The sequence below is a fragment of the Elephas maximus genome, chromosome 3, assembly GCF_024166365.1.
Source record: "Elephas maximus indicus isolate mEleMax1 chromosome 3, mEleMax1 primary haplotype, whole genome shotgun sequence".
In the NCBI taxonomy this organism is placed as follows: domain Eukaryota; kingdom Metazoa; phylum Chordata; class Mammalia; order Proboscidea; family Elephantidae; genus Elephas; species Elephas maximus.
Window position 1 is genome coordinate 214,449,603 of NC_064821.1, and position 21,662 is coordinate 214,471,264.

Genomic DNA, 21,662 nt, shown 5'->3' on the forward strand with positions numbered 1-21,662 from the left:
CCTTCAAGGGACCTGTGTATGGCTTATTCTTTGGCAGCTGTCTTTCTCATATGTTCTCCTGTTTTGTTTAGTGTGAAACGGGTGATAGCAACACACACACACACACACACACCCCTCAAAACTCTTCCTCTGTCCTTTAACCAAAGAAAGTAGGTTGAATAGGTTTCTAGGATCTTAAATATGGTACCATGTTTTACAGGAATCATAGAGGTCACCTTGGGACAACTTCCTCAACTGGGCTCCTCTTGTCAATAATACACCTATTCCTCCCCTCCCCCAATAACCAGGGGAAGACTCACCCCAGACTCGTCCTTCTACCTCTCTCACTCATCCCAGTCTCACCTGCCTCCCCTGATCCTCCCTTTATCTTCAATCTTTCCTCTGTTGGAGCCTCCCCTTCTTTTGAAAAACCAGCAACAACAAAACACAACAAAAAACCATATTCAGGTTAACCTCCATTTAGAACAAGAAAAAAAGTCTCCCCTTGACTCTGCCAGCCATTCACTTCTCTGTCCTTTCTTTCGCTACCAGTTTCCTGCGGGACTAGTCTGTATCACTCTCTCCATTTCCTCTCCTTACATTTCTTCTCTAATCCACACCAATAGATTCCGCTAAAATCCCTCTAAAAATAATCCCCGTGACCTCTGAGATGCCTGAGCCAGGGGTTTCTTTTCCGTTCTTCTTCCGCTTGACCTTAGTGGGACATTAACATGCCTCCTTTTGGAAACTTCTCCTCACCTGACTTCCCTTGTGCTGCTTCCCTCGGTTTTCCACCAACCTCTCTTTCTGTTGCTTCTCACTGGGTCTTCTTCCTCAGGGCTCAGCCACACCCATGGCTTTAACTGTTATCTCCCCAGGGGCCTCTTTTTCTCTGAACACTGTTTTTTTTTGTTTTTACCCTGACTCCCACTCCCTTTCAGCAGAATTAACACCTCCCTTTTCTCTACACCCTCAGTACTTCGAACTAGTTTCTACATTATAGGGATGTTGTGAGGATCAAATGAGGTAATAAATATACAGTACTTAGAATAACACAATGGGCTGAAGCATAGCAACAATTGTGAGGATGGTGCAGGGCCAGCCGGTGGTTCATTCTGTTGTACATAGGGTTGCTGTGAGTCAAAATCGACTCGATAGCACCTAACAACAACTTAGAATAATGCTAACACATAAGAAAAAAAAATAGCAAGTACTTAATAAAAGTTAGCTACATTACTGCTATTGTTGTTAATCATACATCTATAGATCATATATATCATGGAATTGTGGATAAAACCAAAACCAAACCCACTGCCATCGAGTCGATTCTGACTCATAGCGACCCTATAGAACAGAGTAGGACTCCCCCATAGAGTTTCCAAGGAGTTTCTGGTGGAATTGAACTGCCAGCCTCTTGGTTAGCAGCCATAGCACTTAAGCATTATGCCTCCAGGGTTTCCAAGGAATTGTAGATATATATCTATATTTCTTCTTCACTAATTTATATATTCTTTACATGTGCTCATTTACGCATTGATTTATTTGTAAGTAAACATGCATTTATATAGTCTTTTCTTAAAAAAAATGTATTGAGAGCCTACCACATTCCAGGCTCTCGGGATCCAAAGTGAACAAGACATGGGCCCTGACCTCCAGGAGCTTACCAACTATTGGGGATCCCTGTAGTTAAACAAGCAATTACACTACAGTAAAAGGAAGAGCTATGATGAACACTATAGTAGGACATGAGACACACCTATCTCTAGTCTAGGGGTCTGAGAAGTCTTTCTATCTTTACATTGATAGTTGAAAAGAAAGTAGAAGTCAGTAAAGCAAAGTGTGGAAAGGGGGAGGAATGAATTTTAGACTGAGGATGCAGTATGTATAAAGCTTTAGAGGTGAGAGAGTATGGTGTTTGGGGAATGGTAGTCAGATCACCACAGTTGGAGAACAAACTTTTAGGAAAGATACAACAAGAAATGCAAATAGAAAGGGGGCAAGCCATGTTGGAGCATTATCTTGAGGGTACTAGGGAGTGACTGAAAGAATTTAAGCAGGACAAATACGTACCTAAAGATTTGTACTTTAGAAAGATTACTCTGTCCAAATGTGGGGGATGGATCGAAGAAAGGCAAGTTCAGACCCAGGGAAACTAGTTATGGGGTTGTTGTGTCAATCCAGGTGGGAAACTAGCTAGGGCAACTGGGATGAAGAGAAATAGATGGATTCAAAAGATGTTTAGGAGCTAAAATCAACTAAAGTTGATGACTAGATGCAGATAACAAGGAAGAGAGAGGAATTATGACTGGCTTCGGGGGCTCCCGGCGATTCAGGTCCAGCAACTCCTCTCTGCTTCTGAACAGTCTCTCCCTCCCCCGCCACTCGGTCCGTTTTCTAACTTTGTTTTTGATGTTCAGGGCTCCTAGATCCTCATAAATATAATCATTTCACTTGTGTTTTTTGGTCTTTGTTGTAAGAGGGATCACTGGAAGTCTGACTATTGTGCCATCTTGGCCCTGCCTCCCCTGGAGACTTTTAATAGGAGCCACTGATAGCTTTGGAGAGGAGAGTACTATGATCAGTATCATTTCAGGTGATTAATTTTTGTTATGATTTCCTGGCCCAAATTTATTAATTAGCATAGGCCTTGATAATCAGTGAGAGCAGCCCTGATACATGTTTAAAGGCTTTGGACTTTAAACATTACTTTTATGCCAATCTCTGTGTACCTCACCATGTACTTGTTCTGTGTGATCTCTGAGGCCTTTTAACATCCACTTCTGTGCAGCCTCTTCTTGAACTCCCAAAGTTGCTTACCTATGAGTCTCTGAAGGGCAGGGAGGCACTTTATCATCCTTGTGCAGTAGCTGGTAGAGGGAGGCAGCTCTCGTATAAAAGAAAAGCCTCAGAGTTTTGGAAAATTGGGGTTCAAACGCTACCATTACCCGTGGCCTTCCCTGTTTCCCAGCCTGGTCCTGTGTCATGGATACCTTTCCCCTATTTCCTGCCCCACCCCTCTGGTGGGTATCGTTCTAGCTGAGCCCAGACATGCCCCAAACCATTCTCCTGCCTCTGCAGCAGGAGCCCAGAAGTTAAAACAATTGGGGGTGAGTGCAAACATACCAACAGCCAGGAAGATGGTGCGGGAACAGACATGATGACATAAGGTCGCTGTGAGCCAGAGCCAACTCCATGGTAACTGACAACAGCGAGCAGGCTGCAGGGCTGGAAGTCTGAAGCTGCCCCACCAGTGAGGTCTGAGGGAATGTGGGCAGGGAGAGCGCGGCTCGTTTTCAGAAATGTGTCTTGGGGTTTAAAATGGCTAGTTGTGAGCCCCTGCATCTTTTCAAGGAAGATTACGAAATGTTTATCCCTGAAAGAGATTAAAATGGCAACAAGGGGTGCCTTGTGATATGTGAGGCACTGCTCATTTGAGCAGGTGCTGGGAATAGCAGACCTGCAGCCCTTTCTGACTCTGTAACTGCATGAAATTGGTGCACGGTGTGCTGCTGTCCCCAGGCCCCATGGCAGGCCACTCCTTCCTCAACTCCAGCTTTGGGCACGGAGAAGAGAGAGGGAAAGGCCCTGGGCCATCTGGATGAAGGAGCTAAAGAGCAGCTCAGTGTTCAGCCATGGGTTTGCCAACATGCATAAAGGTATTTAGTGTTAGTATTTATGAAAACATTCTTTTGTTTTGCCTTAATTCTGAAGAAGCAGGAAGGGAGGCTGGATCAATACCCCCAAACCTCCCATTTAAGTAAGAGGTCTTATTAGGTTAAATAACTTGGGAGACTGATTCTGGGCATCTGGCATTTGCAACCATGTGATGCCAATGAACAAATCAACCAAGCAAAGAAGCCGTGGCCGCAAAATGCAGGGCACCTTGTGTCAGCACAGTCAGCACCTGCTGGGCTCCTGGGAATACCAGGCAGGTGGGAGTGGGTGGGCGAGGGGGGAGGGGGCCTTCCACCGGCAGCCAGGACTGAGGTAGCTGCCAGCAGAGAGGAATTCAGGAGTGAAGTCAGTGTGGTCAGAACTCAGAAAAAGTGTAGATGTCTGGACTGTTCCAGAAAGGTGGGGGCTCCAGACCTGGTAGAGAAAACTTTGGCTCAGGAGTCCCGAGACTTGAGTTCTAGTCCCAGCAACGCCACTGAATCACTAGCCAACTTTAGGGAACCCCCTTCCCCCATGCTTTGTTATCCATTCTAAGATAAGCATTGGACTAAATGATTTGCACAGTCCTGAGCAGCACTAACATAAAAACGAAAAAAATGCTTCAGGCATAAGATCAGTATAAACTCCGGGGCTTGAAGTTCAGTGGAAGCAATACAACAACAGCTAATGAAAAGACTGTTGTTGGTGGCCGCCAATTCGACCTATGTACAACAGAATAAAGCATTGCCAAGTCCTGTGTTGTCCTTGCAATTGCTGGCATGTTCAAGTCCGTTATTGCAGCTGTCGTGACAGTCCATCTTGCTGATGTTGTCCCACACCCTCACTGGTCCTTTACATCACCAAATATGATGCCCTTTTCTGGCAGTTGATCCCTCCTGATGGTATGTCCAAAGGAAGCCAGTCAGATAGTGTTCTTCTGTAATCCATAAGATCTTCACTGGCTAATTTTGGGAAATAGATCACTAGGCCTTTCTTCCTAGTCCTCTTAGTCTGGAAGTTCCACTGAAACCTGTTCATCATGGTTGACCCTGCTGGTATTTGAAATCCCAGTGGCATAGCTTCCAGCATCACAGCAGCATGCAGGATACCACAGTATGACAAACTGGTAGATGGGTGGTAGAATGGAGAGATAAGAGTTGCAAAAACCAAGTATGATCTCTGTCCTAGCCCCACCAACAAAGCCCTGATGCAGCGTCCTCCACCTCAGAGAATGGCAGTCTCATGCACCCAGCTCCTCAAGCCAGAGCCTCATTGACCATTCATGGCAGCTTGTTCTCTCTACCCTCCATCCCATATCCAATCTGTCACCAAGTCCAGACAATTTTATCTCCCAAATAGCTCTCTAATATGTCTTCTCCTTGCCATATCCACTGCCATCACCTTCATCTAAGTCACCTACATCTTTCTCCAGGAGCCTTATGTATGTCCTCTCAGCAGCCACTGTGGTTTCTCTTCAGATCTTCCTTCACAAATACAGCCATAGATATAAAAACCAAAACCTGGTCCATGTCACAGTTCTGCTGAAAACTCTTCAATGACTTCCAGATAAACTTAGGCTAAAGGAAATGCGCCAAGAGCTACAAGGCCCTGCATGGTTGGCCTTTGATTATACCTTCAGCTTCACCTTCTCCCTCTCTTCCCTATCTTTCCTGTGGCCATCTGTCAGTTCTCTTACTAGGCCATGTTTCCTGGCACCTCAGGGCCTTTGCTCATGCTAACCCCACACTCTAGAAAGCCCTTTGCCCAGCGCCTTGCCTCTCAGCTTCTTCTCTGCCTTTGGTCCACAGTTAAAGCATCACTTCCTCAAGGAGGCCTTTCTAATCCCATCCCCTTTCTTGCTTCCCAGATTAGACTAGGTCCCTCTGTCAGAGCTCTTCAGCTCATAACTGATATTACCATTTACCCAGTTACTCAGATCAAAAACCTCTAGATTTTCCTTGAATTCTCCCTTTTACACGCCTACATTCAATCCATCAGCAAACCCTATTGACTCTACCTTCATAAAACCTACCACAGTTTGCAGTTAAACATTTATGTGATTATTTGTTCAAATTCATATTTTTTGCCATATTATAAGCTCTTTGAAGTCTGGGAATGTATCTATTTTATTCACCATTGTAACTCTGACATAAAGGACAGTGTGGACAGTTAATTAATATTTGTTGAATAAATTAATGGATGAATGAATAGAAGGCGGGGGGCAGAATAAAGGGTGGTTAAAAGCTCAATATCTGGAGACAGATGTACTTAAGTTTAAATCATGGCTCTGCCTTTTTTTTGTCTGTGTGATATTGGGCAAAACATTTAGACTGTCTGAGACAAAGTTTCATCATCTGTGAAATGGGAATCTTAATATCTACCTTAAAGATGTGTTGTGATGATTAATATAAGAATTTATAGTACTAAAGTAAATCGAGGGTGCTAATATGTTAAGGGAAGCCTTATTATAATTATCATTACCACTACAATCAAATGCCCATTGATCTCCATGACAGCTGTAACTTCCTACTCCTGCTTCTCTGGTTCCTGTTGAGCTATAGCCAAGTCTACACAAGGTCATGGATGGCTTGGGAGTGAGAGCAGTCAACTGTCACTTGTCTGAAATAGGGCAGATGGTGATAGGTTCTCAAGGTTTAATGGACACCAGAATCGTCTGGAAGCACGAGTTAACTAGATTCCCAAACTCCACCTCAGGAGACTCAGATTCATTGGGCCTGAGGTGGTACTTGGGAATTTGCATTTTAGTAAGACCCCAGGGGATTCTGATACATAAAGTCTGAGGATCAAACTTTGGAAAATTCTAGTATATTGAAATTAATAGGAATATGAACACTAATATAAATATAAGATGAATACTGATAAAAAAATAGTATACTCTAATTCATATAAATTCTTCCCCTTCACCCTCTCTGCTCCACTGCATTTCACCCATATCTCAGAGGTAGCTCCTACTGCATGTCTATCTCTGATTTAGCTCTTGAGCTCCTTGGGGACAAGGACTGTGCCTTATTTGGCTTTGTGTCCCCAGGACCTAGCATAGCACTTGGAATGCTGTAAGTGAAACCTATGTCTTTATTTCTGGATCCCCAACCTGCTTTCCCTGCTTGTTCCCCATCATAGTAACTGATATTGCCATTTACCCAGTTACTCAGATCAAACACCTCTAGATTTTCCTTGAATTCTCTCTATTACACACCTACATTTAATTCCTTAGCAAACCCTATTGGCTCTACCTTCAAAATACGTCCAGAATTGAGCCACTTCTCATCACTTCATTGCTATTCACACTGGTCCAATCTGCCATTGCCTATACTACCTGATCTTTCCACTTCACCTCTTGTCACCACATAAAATATTCCATGCCCAGCAGCCAGGGTGAATTTTTAAAATATCTCAGACCATGTCTTTCTGCTGCACAAAACTTCCAGTTATTTCCTATCTCACTCAGAAGAAAATCCAAAGCCCTTACCATGGACCATAGGTCTTTCTTCTGTGATCTCTCCCCACCCCCACCCCATCCCTTCCCATGCTGTTGTCCTCACTGCTCTTGGATACGTTCAGCTCACTCCTGACTCAGAGCTTTTGATTTGCTTCCTTGCCTTATTTAGGTCTCTGATCAAATGGGATCTTCTCAGAGGGATTGAAAGTAGCCACTCTCCCTCACATCCCCCTGTGTAAATGGAAAATGAACATCTTTCTTTCCTTGACCAGAGACAGTTATATCTAAGGAAAGTCAGCAGGTCAGAGTGAGTTTAACATGTTCTGAACTATTTTTCCTACTCTCTTGCCCTGCTTTGGGTTCAGGTCAAGTGTTTCTACCTTCCTGTTCTTATCTGATGACAAATAATATACAGTTAATGAGCAAGCAAAGACTTCCTTATTGAAAACAAGCAGGTCAACCTCAGGACCCAGGAGGACTCACCACAATCACTTTTGGAATTTGTCCAGGGGTGGATTACCCAACAAGCAAGGTAAGCATGGGCTTACTTCTGCTTACTTCCAAATTTGTAGTGAATAATTTCACTTGGGCTTTACCACACCTTTGATGTGAAATTGTTCACCACAGATTAGTAAGTAAGCACAGGTAAGCCCACGTTTACTTTACTTCCTGGGTAATCTGTCCCTGTCAGGAATTGTAAATTTGAAAAGAGGCTTTGATTCTATAGGAGGGTGCTGTGGGGTTGGGAGAGAGACAGATGCCAACCATACCTAGAAGCAGGATCTTTCATGTGGTGAAAAATATGAAGTTATTCACTATAGATGATCCGGTAAGCAAGATAGGCACCATGCTTACCTTGCCTATTGGATCTTCCGCTCCTGGATTTGTCTGCATGTTTTTCTTGCCCAGCAGCTCTGTCTTTGGTGATCCTGGACTCAGCCATATTTTAAATTCTTGTTTCCATAGGACTTCTTGGGCCTACGTTATATGCTGAAGTTGGAGACACCATGAAAGTTCACTTTAAGAATAAGGCAGACAAGCCTTTAAGCATCCACCCTCAAGGAATTAAGTACAGTAAATTCTCAGAAGGTAAGTAAAATCCCGTATCTCTCTGACAAGGGAGAATGACAAGGCAAACATTTAGAACTGAATCATTAACCAGGTATTGTTAGAAAAATCTCCTTCTCTGCAATTGGGAATTACAAAAATTGTTGCATTTATATGTTTCAGAGAGGAAAATGAAAAGGTTCTGGAGTCATCTAGACCTCAGTTTTTAGCTGGGTTCTTGTCCGTTAATAGTTGAGTGACAGTGGGCAAATTACCTAATCTCTCTGAATTCAATATGTTCGTATGTAAAATGAGAATAATAATACATGGCAAAATGATATAAAGGAGCCCTGGCAGCACAGTGGTCCAGACCAGAGAAGGATGTCACTCTTGGCAAAAGCTAAGTACTTGGGTATATTTTACCACGACCTCCACCCCCAAGCCAGCTTCAGTTACTGTTGATTTCCCTGGGCCTGAGATAGGCCCTTTTGAGCCCCTAGAGCCATCCTCCATGCCCTGGAGGAGGAATAAACTTGCAGTTGGGAGAAAAGATAAGTTGCCAGCTCCACTAACCAGGGGAGCTCAGGACAGAAGTGGCTCCTGTCCAGGCATAAACGGTCCATGGACTTTGAATACGTTTCCCCTCTGCATCAACCTGTGTGGGCCTATTTCAGGAGAATAGGCCCTTGTTGGCAGACTACAACTGTTTCAGCTGTGGGTGTTTGAAGCTTGACAGCGCTTTGCCTATTAAACAGGGTCATCACCTACCTACATCAGGGGCTTAAGGACTGGTGGCTCCACTCAGGTCATGTAGCCACTCACAAAATGGGTCCAAGGATAACTTGTACCTCCCAGTCCTTACAAACAAAAACATGGGGTGCCCATAGTCCGCCTGCAGGACCCACCCACCTATATGCTCTAGGGAGCGGGGACAGGCTTTCCTGAGAGACACTTGGAGGACAATTCTTAGCCCCCTCCCTTGTTCAGAGCGTGACCCCCTGCTGCAACCAGATACTGGTACTTACACCAATCACCCCTGCCCCTCCAAGACTGTAGGACAGAGCCTGTAGCACACACTTGATGATCAGCTACCTGGACACCTGAGCTGAATTCATGCAAGAAAACTGGATGGACTCCTAGACTGACATACCTGATAACAGCTCTAGCCATCTAGGGACAGGACGTCAGAGCTCCAAAGGTGAAAATAATCAAGCTAGCTCAGTCAAGCAACCCATTTGGGCATATCAAAACAAAACAAAGCAAGAACAAACAACACAGTAAGCAAACATAAAATAAACTAATACAATAACTTATAGATGACTTGGACACAACAGTCAATATCGAATCACATAAAGAAACAGACGATGATCACCTCAACAAGCTCTCAAAACAAAGAATCAAGGGATCTTCTAGGTGAAAGCACCTTCCTGGAATTACTGGAGGCAGAATACAAAAGATTAAGATACAGAACCCTCCAAGACATCAGGAAGGAGATCAGGCAATATACAGATCAAGCCAAGGAACACACAGATAAAGCAGTTGAAGAAATTTAAAAGATGATTCAGGAACATAATAAAAAGATTAATAAGCTGGAAAAATCCATACAGAGACAGCAATCAGAAAATCAGAAGATTAACAATTAAATTACAGAAGTAGACAACTCCATAGAAAGTCAGAGGAGCAGAATTGAGCAAGTGGAAGGCAGAATTTGTGAACTTGAAGATAAAACACTTGGCACCAATATATTTGAAGAAAAATAAGATAAAATAATTTGAAAAAATAAAGAAACCTTAAGAATCATGTCGGACTCTATCAAGAGAAATAACCTATGAGTGATTGGAGTTCCAGAACAGGGAGGGATAAGACAAAATACAGAGAGAATTATTGAAGATTTGTTGGCAGAAAACTTCTGCGATATCATGAAAGATGAAAAGATATCTATCCAAGATGCTCATCGAACTCCACATAAGGTAGATTTTAAAAGAAAGTCACCAAGACATATTAGAATCAAACTTGCCAAAACCAAAGATAAAGAATTTTAAGAGCAGCTAGGGATAAACAAAAAGTAACCTACAAAGGGGAGTCAATAAGAATAAGCTTGGACTACTCGGCAGAAACCAGACTGGCAAGAAGGCAACAGGATGACTTACATAAAGCATGGAAGGAAAAAAATTGCCAGCCAAGAAACATATATTCAGCAAAACTGTCTCTCAGATATGAAGGTGAAATTAGGACATTTCCAGATAAAGAAAAGTTTAAGGAATTCATAAAAACCAAACCAAAACTACAAGAAATACTAAAGGGAGTTCTTTGGTTAGAAAATCAATAATATCAGGTGTCAACCCAAGACTAGAACACTGGGCAGAGCAATCAGGTATCAACCCAGACAGGGAAATCACAAAAATAAATCAAGATAAAAAAACACTCAAAACAGGGAAACAGTGATGTTATTATGTAAAAGAAGACAACATTAAAACAGTAAAGAGGGACTAAGAAATGTAGTCAAAGATCTTCCATATGGAGAGGAAGAAAAGGTGATACAAAGAAATAAAAGTTAGGTTTAAATTTAGAAAAATAGGGGTAAATAATAAGGTAACCACAAAGGAGACAAACTATCCTACACATCAAAATATAATACAGGAAAAAAAAAAGACTCAGTAGAAACAAAATCAACAACAACAAATATGAGGAAAAGACAATATATGAAGATAATCTACTCAGCATGAAAAATTAACCGGGAAAAAGAAACTGTCAACAACATAAAAAAAGACATCAAAATGATACCACCAAATTCATAACTTTCCATAATTACGTGGAATGTAAATGGACTAACTGCACCAATAGACAGAGAGTGGCAGAATGGATTAAAAAATATGATCCATCTATATGCTGCCTACAAGAGACACACCTTAGACTCAGAGAAACAAACAAACTAAAACTCAAAGAATGGAAAAAAATATATCAAGCAAACAACAATCAAAAAAGAGCAGGAGTGGCAATATTAAGTTCTGACAAAATAGACTTTGAAGTTAAATCCATCATAAAGGATAAGGAAGGGACAATATACCAGGAGGATATAACCATATTAAATATTTGTGCACCCAATGACAGGGCTGCAAGATATGTAAAACTAACTCTATCAGCATTGAAAAGTGACATAGACAGCTCCACAATAATAGTAGGAGACTTCAACACACCACTTTCAGTGAAGGACAGGACATCAGGAAAGAAGCTCAATAAAGAAACAGAAGATCTAAATGCCACAATCAACCAAATTGACCTCATAGACATATACAGAACACTCTACCCAACAGCAGCCACGTACACTTTCTTTTCTAGTGCACATGGAACATTCTCTAGAATAGACCACATATTAGGTCATAAAGCAAGCCTTAGCAGAATCCCAAACATTGAAATATTACCAAGCATCTTTTCTGACCATAAGGCCATAGAAGCAGAAATCAATAACAGGGAAAGCAAGGAAAAGAAATCAAACACTTGGAAACTGAACAATACCCTGCTCAGAAAAGACTGGATTATAGAAGACATTAAGGATGGAATAAAGAAATTCATAGAATCCAATGAGAATGAAAGCACTTCCTGTGCAAACCTCTGGGACACAGCAAAAGCAGTACTCAGAGGTCAATTTATATCAATAAATGCACACATCCAAAAAGAAGGGCCAAAATCAAACAATTATGCCTACAACTTGAACAAATAAAAAGAGAGCAACTAAAGAAACCCTCAGGCACCAGAAAGAAGCAAATAATAAGCATTAGAGCAGAATTGAATGAAATAGAAAACAGAAAAACAATTGAAAGAGTTAACAAGACCAAAAGCTGGTTCTTTGAAAAAATTAACAAAATTGATAAACCGTTGGCCAAACTGACAAAAGAAAAACTGGAGAGGAAGCAAATAACCTGAATAAGAAATGAGTTGGGCTATATTACAACAGACCCAACTGAAATTAAAAGAATCATATCAGATTACTATGAAAAATTGTACTCTAACAAATTTGAAAACCTAGAAAAAAATGGATGAGTTCCTAGAAATACACTACCCGCCTAAACTAAACAGATAAAGGTAGAACAACTAAATAGACCCATAACAAAAGAAGAGATTGAAAAGGTAATCAAAAAACTCCCAAAAAGAAAAAGACCTGGCCCGGACGGCTTCATTGCCGAGTTCTACCAAACTTTCAGAGAAGAGTTAACACCACTACTACTAAAGTTATTTCAGAGCAGAGACAAGGATGGAATACTCCCAAACTCATTCTATGAAGACACCATATCCCTGATACCAAAACCAGGTAAAGACACCAAAAAAAAAAAAAAAAAAGAAAATTACAAACTTGTATCCCTCATAAATTTAGATGCAAAAATCCTCAACGGAATTCTAGCCAATAGAATTCAACAACATATCAAAAAAATAATTCACCATGACCAAGTGGGATTCCTACCAGGTATGCAGGGATGGTTCAACATTAGTAAAACAATTAATGTAATCCACCATATAAATAAAACAAAAGACAAGAATCACATGATTTTATCAATTGATGCAGAAAAGGCATTTGACAAAGTTCAACACCCATTCATGATAAAAACTCTCAGCAAAATAGGAATAGAAGGAATATTCCTCAACATAATAAAGGGCATTTATACAAAGCCAATAGCCAACATCATCCTAAATGGAGAGAGCCTGAAAGCATTCCCATTATGATCGGGAACCAGACAAGGATGCCCTTTATCACCACTTTTATTTAACATTGTGGTGGAGGTCCTAGCCAGAGCAATTAGGCTAGATAAAGAAAAAAAGGGCATCCAGATTGGCAAGGAAGAAGTAAAAGTATCTCTATTTGCAGATGACACGATCTTATACACAGAAAACCCTAAGGAATCCTCAAGAAATCTACTGAAACTAATAGAAGAGTTCAGCAGAGGATCAGGATACAAGATAAACATACAAAAATCAGTTGGATTCCTCTACACCAACAAAAAAGAACATCGAAGAGGATACCACCAAATCAATACCATTTACAGTAGCCCCCAAGGAGATAAAATACTTAGGACTAAATCTTACCAGAAATGTAAAAGACTTATACAAAGAAAACTACAAAACACTTCTGCAAGAAACCAAAAGAGACCTACAGAAGTGGAAAAACATAACTTGCTCATAGATAGGAAGACTTAACATTGTAAAAATGTCTATTCTACCAAAAGCGATCTATAGATTTAATGCAATTCTGATCCAAATTCCAACGACATTTTTTAATGAGGTGGAGAAACGAATCACCAACTTCATATGAAAGGGAAAGAGACCCTGGATAAGTAAAGAATTACTGAAAAAGAAGAACAAAGTGGGAGGCCTCACTCTACCCGATTTTAGAACCTATTATACTGCCACAGTAGTCCAAACAGCCTGCTACTGGTAAAACAGATACATAGACCAATGGAACAGAATTGAGAATCCAGATATTAATCCATCCACATATGAGCAGTTGATATTTGACAAAGCCCCAAATAAGTTAAATGGGGAAAAGATAGTCTCTTTAACAAATAGTGCTGGCATAACTGGATATCCATCAACAAAAACATGAAATAAGACCCATACCTCCCACCAAGCACAAAAATGTACTCAAAATGGATCAAAGACCTAAATATAAAATCTAAAATGATAAAGATCATGGAAGATAAAAATCGGGATAACGTTAGGAGCCCTAATACATAAACAGTATACAAAACATTACTAACAATGCAGAAGAAAAACTGATAACTGGGAGCTCCAAAAAATGAAACATGTATGCTCATCCAAAGACTTCACCAAAAAATAAAAAGATTACATACAGACTGGGAAAAAGTTTTTAGCTATGACATTTCCGATCAGCCCCTGATCTCTAAAATCTACATGATACTGCAAAAACTCAATTACAAAATGACAACCCAATTAAAAACTGGGCAAAAGATATGAACAGACACTTCACTAAAGAAGACATTCAGGCAGTTAACAGATACATTAGGAAATGCTCACAATCATTAACCATCAGAGAAATGCAAATCGAAACTACAATGAGATTCCATCTTACTCCGACAAGGTTGGCATTAATCCAAGGAACAAAAATAAAGAAATAAATGTTGGAGAGGTTGTGGAGAGATTGGAACACTTATACACTGCTGGTGGGAATGTAAAATGGTACAATAGCTTTAGAAGTTGATGTGGTGCTTCCTTAAAAAGCTAGAAATAGAACTACCACACGATCTAGCAATCCCACTCCTTGGAATATATCCTAGAGAAAGGAGAGCCTTTACAGGAACAGATATATGCACACCCATGTTCATTTCAGCACTGTTTACAATAGCAAAAAGATGGAAGCAACCAAGGTGCCCATCAATGGATGAATGGATAAATAAATTATGGTATATTCACACAATGTAATACTGTGTATCAATAAAGAACAGTGATGAATCTGTGAAACATTTCATAACATGGAGGAATCTGGAAGGCATTATGCTGAGTGAAATTAGTCAGTTGCAAAAGGACAAATATTGTATAAGACCACTAAGAACTGGAGAAATACTTTAAACAGAGAAGAAAATATTCTTTGATGGTTATGAGAGGGGGGAGGGAAGGAGAGAAGGAGAGAGGGATTCGCTAATTACATAGTAGATAAGAACTACTTTCGGTGAAGGGAAAGACAACACACACTACAGGCGAGTTCAGCACAATTGGACTAAACCAAAAGCAAATAAGTTTCCTGAATAAACTGAATGCTTTGAAGGCCAGCGTAACAGGGATGAGGGTTTGGGGACCATGGTTTCAGCAGACATCTAAGTCAATTGTCGTAATAAAATCTATTAAGAAAACATTCTGCATCCCACATTGGAGAGTGGCATCTGAGGTCTTAAACGCTAGTAAGCAGCCGTCTAAGATGCATCAACTGGTCTCAACTCACCTGGAACAAAGGAGAATGAAGAACACCAAGGACACAAGGTAATTTTGAGCCCAAGAGACAGAAAGGACAACATAAACCAGAGCTTACATCAGCCTGAGACCAGAAGAACTAGATGGTGCCTGGCTACAACTAATGACTGCCCTGACAGGGAACACAGCAGAGAACCTCTGAGGGAGCCGGAGAGTAGTGGGATCCAGACACCAAATTCTTGTAAAAGACCAGACTTAATGGTCTGACTGACACTAGAAGGACCCCGGTGGTCATGGCCCCCAGACCTTCTGTTGGCCCAGGACAGGAACCATTCCCAAAGCCAGCTCTTCAGACAGGGATTGGACTGGACAATGGGTTGCAGAGGGATGCTGGTGAGGAGTGAGCTTCTTGGATCAAGTAGACACTGGAGACTATGTTGGCATCTCCTATATGGAAGGGAAAGGAGAAGGCAAAGGGGGTCAGAAGCTGGCGGAATGGACATGAAAAGAGAAAGTGGAGGGAAGGAGCGGGCTGTCTCATTAGGGGGAGAGCAATTAGGAGTATATAAGAAGGTGTATATAAATTTTTGTATGAGAGACTGACTTGATTTGTGAACTTTCACTTAAAGCACAATAAAAATTTAAAGAAAACATGAACCCCTATGAGGCAGTTCTACCCTGTCCTATAGGGTCTCAGTGACTCGTTGGTAACGAGTTTAATGTGGTTTAAGAAAGGTGTCAGCAAACTTTTTCTATAAAGGATCAGATAATAATTATTTTAGGTTTTGCAGGCCATGCGGTGTCTCTGCCCAGTAGCACAAAAGCAGCCATAGGCAATATGGAAATGTACGATCTTGGCTGTGCTCCAGTAACACCTTATTTACAAAATCAGACAGCAGGCCTGGTGACATTGGGCTACCAGCCTGGCACGGAGGTGACAGTCAATAAATGGTACTTTGTGGTGGTGGTGGTAGAAGGGGTACCAGAATCTTGAACATAGTGAAGTGGTTAAAAACTTTGCAGACAGTTAAGTTCAAATTCCAGCTTTATCATTTCTGGTTGTGACCTTAGCTTCTCTGAGCCTCAGTTTTCTCATCTGTAAAATGGGAATGTTTCTACCCACCCCTAAGATTGCTTTAAGGATTAAATGAAATCGTTTGGGTAGTGTAGCACACATGGTTTCTGGAACCTGGTAATCCCTTCAATAAATGGTGATCATGGTGGTGATCATGGTGGTAACAGAGATGAAAGTGACCACTGCAGCCACAGCAGAGTAAGGCACTAATGCTGATCCTGTTCTAATTATGCCCATTATGCTGATAGCAGAGCAGAATTCTGTCGGGAACTAGTTTCGAGTAAAAGCTGCATCTTTGTTGTAAGAACATTTTAAAGTGATGACCACAGACCTTTCATATTCCTTCTCCCACCATACCTTTGAAGAAAAGAGCTGAGGAGGAGAGTGGTTTACAATGCAGGTCCTGAAACTAGACAGGCTGGCTGCAATCCTGGCTCAGACACTTACTAGCTGTGTATCTTTTAGAAAGTTTCTTGACTTCTCTGTGCCTCATCTTTCTCATCTGCAAAATGGGCATAATAATCATACCTACCTCATACAGATTTGTTGTAATGAAATCTTAGAACAGTGCCTGGCATATAAAAAGACTCAGATAAAAGATGATTTTTTAAAGTAAAAATTGTAAAGTTGATGTGGCAGGGGTGTCTGACCTTCTATAACTACAAAATGGGGAAGGAGAATCAAGGTCAACAGCCCAAGGCTCATTCTTATGAGGTGGAGGCCAGATATACCTCCTCTCTCCAACCTTTTTACTAGTTTTGACACCAACTTACCCTCCCACAGCACTCTCTACTGCCCTTCTGGGTTCAGTAATTCATTGCGGTGGCCACACAGAACTCACAGACAATACTCACAATTATGGGGTTTATTAGGGAAGTAATAGGTTACAATCCCGGGTACACTTCTTTGATCAGGAGAGCCTTTTCTCAGTTGTGCCTGCAGGCACGCTTTTCTCCGGCCCCTCAGCCCAGCCTCTGCCCTGCTCAGGCAAGAGTTAAAAAGCTCTTTTAGCTCTGCCACCAAGTGTCTGGAGGCACCCTACACAACCAGTAAGCCTTGGCCCAAAGGTGCTCAGCTCTCTCACTTTGTGGATTGGCAAGCCTAGCTCCATAACCAAGTACCTGGAGGCACCCCACTCTGCCAGGAAGCCTCCTGCCTGAAGGTGCTCGGCTCTCTTGCTCCATGGGTTGGCACACCCACTGTGACCGCCTTGTTCTATGGGCCAGAAACCCCACCATGCTGCCTCCTGCCAATCTCCTGGTTTGGCTCCCTCTGCTGCCGCCATTTCTCTGCCGCTGCTTCTTGCCATCTCTGGCGTTATAGCCCTCCCTCTGTGCCCTCATTCTGCTGTCTCTGCTGTCTCTCTCTGCCCTCCGTGTTACAGCTCTCTCTCTGTCTCCTGGATCTAGGTGGTCTCAGTGGATCCTGGGTCCAGTGGATGTGCTCCACTCCTAGCTTTACTTTCTTGGTGGTAGTAGGTCCCCGTCTGCTCTGGGATTGGCTCTTTTTCAAGCCTAGCAGGATGGCAAAACTGACCAGTCCCTCGTTAGGGTTCCGTAAACCTTATTTGCATGATCCCACCACCACAAGTGTGCCATGCACCTTATTTACATTATTAGCAAGCTATTCAATCCCCTTGGCAGGCCACAAGCACTTCATTTGCATATTCCCACCCAGGTGCGAGTTATAAAGACTATGGCTAGAAGGGCCACATTAAGTAATTTTGCTGCACTGCAAAAGTGTATTCAAAGAATTTAATATTTATCTGGCAAGTTGTGGGTTATCAAGCACTTTTTACATCTACTAACTCGAGGGCACTGGTTTTTCACTGGGTATCTCCTATGTAACTTTTTGGAGCCCTGGTGGTACAGTGGTTAAGAGCTCAGCTGCTAACTAAAAGGTCAGCAGTTCAAATCCACCAGCTGCTCCTTGGAAACCCTATTGGGCAATTCTATTCTGTCCTATAGGGTCACTATGAGTTGGAATCGACTCAATGGCTACAGATTTTATCAAACTCATTCTCACTAAGGTATAAAAAAAAAGGTATAAGTGACTAATAATTGGTTGATAAACTACCATCCCAGGAGTATTTGCATTAGCACTCAGGAGTTTCTCTTACGTTCCTAAAAATCATACAGTGACAAAATGAACAATCACTTCAATCACAATTTAAGATGTCACTTACAGGTTCCATTTCATATATGGGAAGAGGAAGTGTGGTGGACTTTATACCCCAGCTGGGCTGTTTGCACAGGGATTGAACCTCATGACATTATCCCTCTTTCTTTGCTGTTTGTTTGTCCCCATACTCCCCCACAGCCAGCAGTTGTTTACAGACGATTGTTTAAATGCTCCCACTGCTTCCTTTGGTGCCCTGATTATCAGTGCATAATATTGCCTCTGGTCCCAGGAATCTTAGAAAGGTAAATTAAGATCGGTGGGGAAAGTAAAATTTTTTCTTGAAAACTAGATGCAAATCTAGTAAAGGGACTGTATCCTTCATGGTAAAGGACAACCCTTCTGTTCATTTTATCGCACTTCCTGCGTTAAAATACCCCTTCTCCACGTCTGACACTTACCTCCTCCCTCTGTGGTTTGAGCTATTTACTCAGGAGTAGAGATAAACCACCTACATGTTGAGCCAGCCACATGAGAATCCATATCCCAGTGGCAGATATTTGAGAGAAGGATGGTGGGGCATTGAGACAATGTAATAGGCTTGAGAGAGAATCTAATCCTTGCCCATGGTGGCTGCTTGAGCCAACCAGTGAATGATCAAACCTAGATGGCTGTCCTTCTTATCTAGGAGTTAATCCTTGAACCCCACCGAGGATTTGGAGACCTCCTGTCATCTGCTAGAAGGAAAAGATGGCCATGGAAAGGACACTGGCTTTGGAGCCAGATTGATCTGTGTTCGAACCCTAAATCAACCTGGGCAAATTCCTTTACCGGTAACTCCAAATTTTATATCTGTAAAATGGGGATACCAATTCCTCCCATCTAAGGTTACTGTAAGAATTGGATGTAACATATGCAAAGTACTTGGCACATGTGTTGCCATCGAGTCAATTCCGACTTATAGTGACCCTATAGTTGGCACTGAACGATGATAGCTGTTGTTGCTGTGATTATTTCATGGTTATTTATAGTGCAAGTTTTAAATTTTGTCCCTAGAATCTTAGACTGAATAAAGGCCTTGGCTGTGGATGGTGCTGACCCTCTTATTTCTACTCTTGAATGAAATAAAACTCTCCATAGAGTTTAGATACCAAAGTGAACTAAAATTGCATAGAAAACCTCAGCTACCCAGAGCACATATGAAATGAGTAATTTTGAATAATAATTACATTTTCCAGAGAGCTTGAGGTTTACTTCTTTAAGTGTCTGAGATAGTTTCTTATAATCACTCCGGAGAGAAATCTTTCTAAATGTTGTACTTCCCCAGACCCTTTGAAAACAGAAGATGAGGAATAAAATTCTAATCCCATTCTAAGCCATTACTTCCAATTGGCTGTGAGATTTTACAGATATCTGCAAACATTAGAATTGTGTGCAGCTGAAGAGCGAACAGACTCTAAATGAGAGCCTAAGTTATTGTCCATGATATTGTCTGTGCGTAAACACCCTACGCTTTAGTTCATAGACTTTGTAGCATCTGTTTTGGTTGCCCAGAAGTCTTGTTACTCTTTAATTCTTGGCAAAGCTTTGGTTAGGAGATGGTTGGACACCTGAGCTCTGGTCAGGAAAGATGCTACTGTACTTGGTGTGGAAATCTCACACCGGCCAATCCTCCATGAACTGACAGCTTCTGACAAAAAGGCCAAGTTGAGTCTTGGTGTCCAAACTGCTCCCAGGTGCACTGCTTCCATAGCCGTGCCTCAGAGAAACCTTACAGCACACAGGGCAAGGGTGAGGGACCCTTTTTGGCAGGACGGACAAATGGTGATGCATGAAAAAAAAATATGCTTTTAAATCAGGAAATAAAATATCTGCAAATGCACCTAATCATTTGAAGACTGTATCACGAAAAGGGATTCAGTTTGGGCTTAAAATTTCAGAAACTGTAACAAGCACACATGAACTGTTTGTCATGCTACATCTTGGGCATGCTTTCTTGTTCAGTAAGAAATTTAAGTCAATTACCTTTAAAAAGTATGTTTCATAGTAATTTTAGTCCAAAGGACTAATGGACCGTAACTACCACAGCCTCCACCAGACTGAGTCAGCACAACTAGATTGTGCCCAGCTATCACCACTGACTGCTCTGACAGGGGTCACAATAGAGGGTCCCGGAAAGAGCAGGAGAAAAATGTAGAACAAAATTCTAACTCACAAAAAAAGCAAAACAAAACAAAAAAATAGACTTACTGGCCTGACAGAGACTGGAGAAACCCCGAGAGAATGGCCCCTGGACACTCTTTTAGCTCAGTAATGAAGTCACTCCTAGGTTCACCCTTTAGCCAATGATGAGACAGGCCCATAAAACAAAACGAGACAAAGTGGGTGAACCAAGCCTGGGGTGAGGATGAGGAGGCGTGAGAAGACAAGAAAGCTGGTAATAGGGAACCCAAGGTCAAGAAGGGGAGAGTGTTGACATGTCGTGGGGTTGGCAACCAATGTCACAAAACAATATGCGTATTGTTTAGTGAGAAGCTAGTTTACTCTGTAAACCTTCATCTAAACTACAGTCAAAAATAAAATAAAAAAGTTTGTTTCATAGTGAATCACAATTGCATTCTTTGATTTGATTTATTTTCATATTTTAAATGTCTGAGTTGCATAAATACTATGCTACAAAATTAGTTCTATAATATTCAGCTGTCTGCTGGCAAGCTGGCTCTCTGAATTAAAAAAAAAGAAAAAAAAAATCTTTCCCTCAGATATTTGTCCTGGCATCTAAGTGTGACCAAGTTCTCTGTATGAAAATTTATAGATTTTCCAAAACATTTTAATGCTGGACATAAATGTAAGTGAAGATATTTTTCACTTTTCGTCTGAATACTTTGGCCTTATGTAGACACCGCCTTGAGGATGGGAGTCCCTGAGCAATGTAAATGGCTAACATGTTTGGCTGCTGACTGAAAGGCTGGGGGTTGAAGCCTATCCAGAGGCACCTCAGAAAAAAGGCCTGGTGATCTACTTCCAAAAAAACACCATTGAAGACAGAATGGAGCACAGTTTGACTCTGACACACATGGGGTCTCCATGAGTTGGAACCAACTCCACGGCAAGTGCTTAACTGGTTTTAGCCTTGAATATGTTATAAATATCTGAAGCAAACTGTAATGGCTAATGTAATAATTCTCATAAATCTCAGAAGTGTGAACTCCCTTCAAAAAGAACGCGTACGCCCTCTGTGGGAGAGTCAGTGCCTCCGAAGACATCAGCGTTCTAACTGCCCGTCGCCTGAAGTACAGCTTCCCAGAATGCTCGGAACCTTTGAATGTACTTGCATTCACCACTCTTCTTAAATGAGAGGAAAGGGCTGTTTGACAAAATAAGTAACAAGAGGGGATTTCAGGAACAAGC

General features: G+C 41.6%; 1 protein-coding gene across 1 annotated transcript in view; it reads left to right on the forward strand.

Moving 5' to 3' along the window:
* The window catches only part of F5 (coagulation factor V), a 113,100-nt gene that overhangs the window by 17,419 nt on the left and 74,019 nt on the right, over positions 1–21,662 (forward strand). Inside the window, exon 3 of the mRNA XM_049881262.1 lies at positions 8,060–8,182. Coding sequence (XP_049737219.1) covers positions 8,060–8,182 — 123 coding nt within the window. The remainder of the gene's footprint in view (positions 1–8,059; positions 8,183–21,662) is intronic.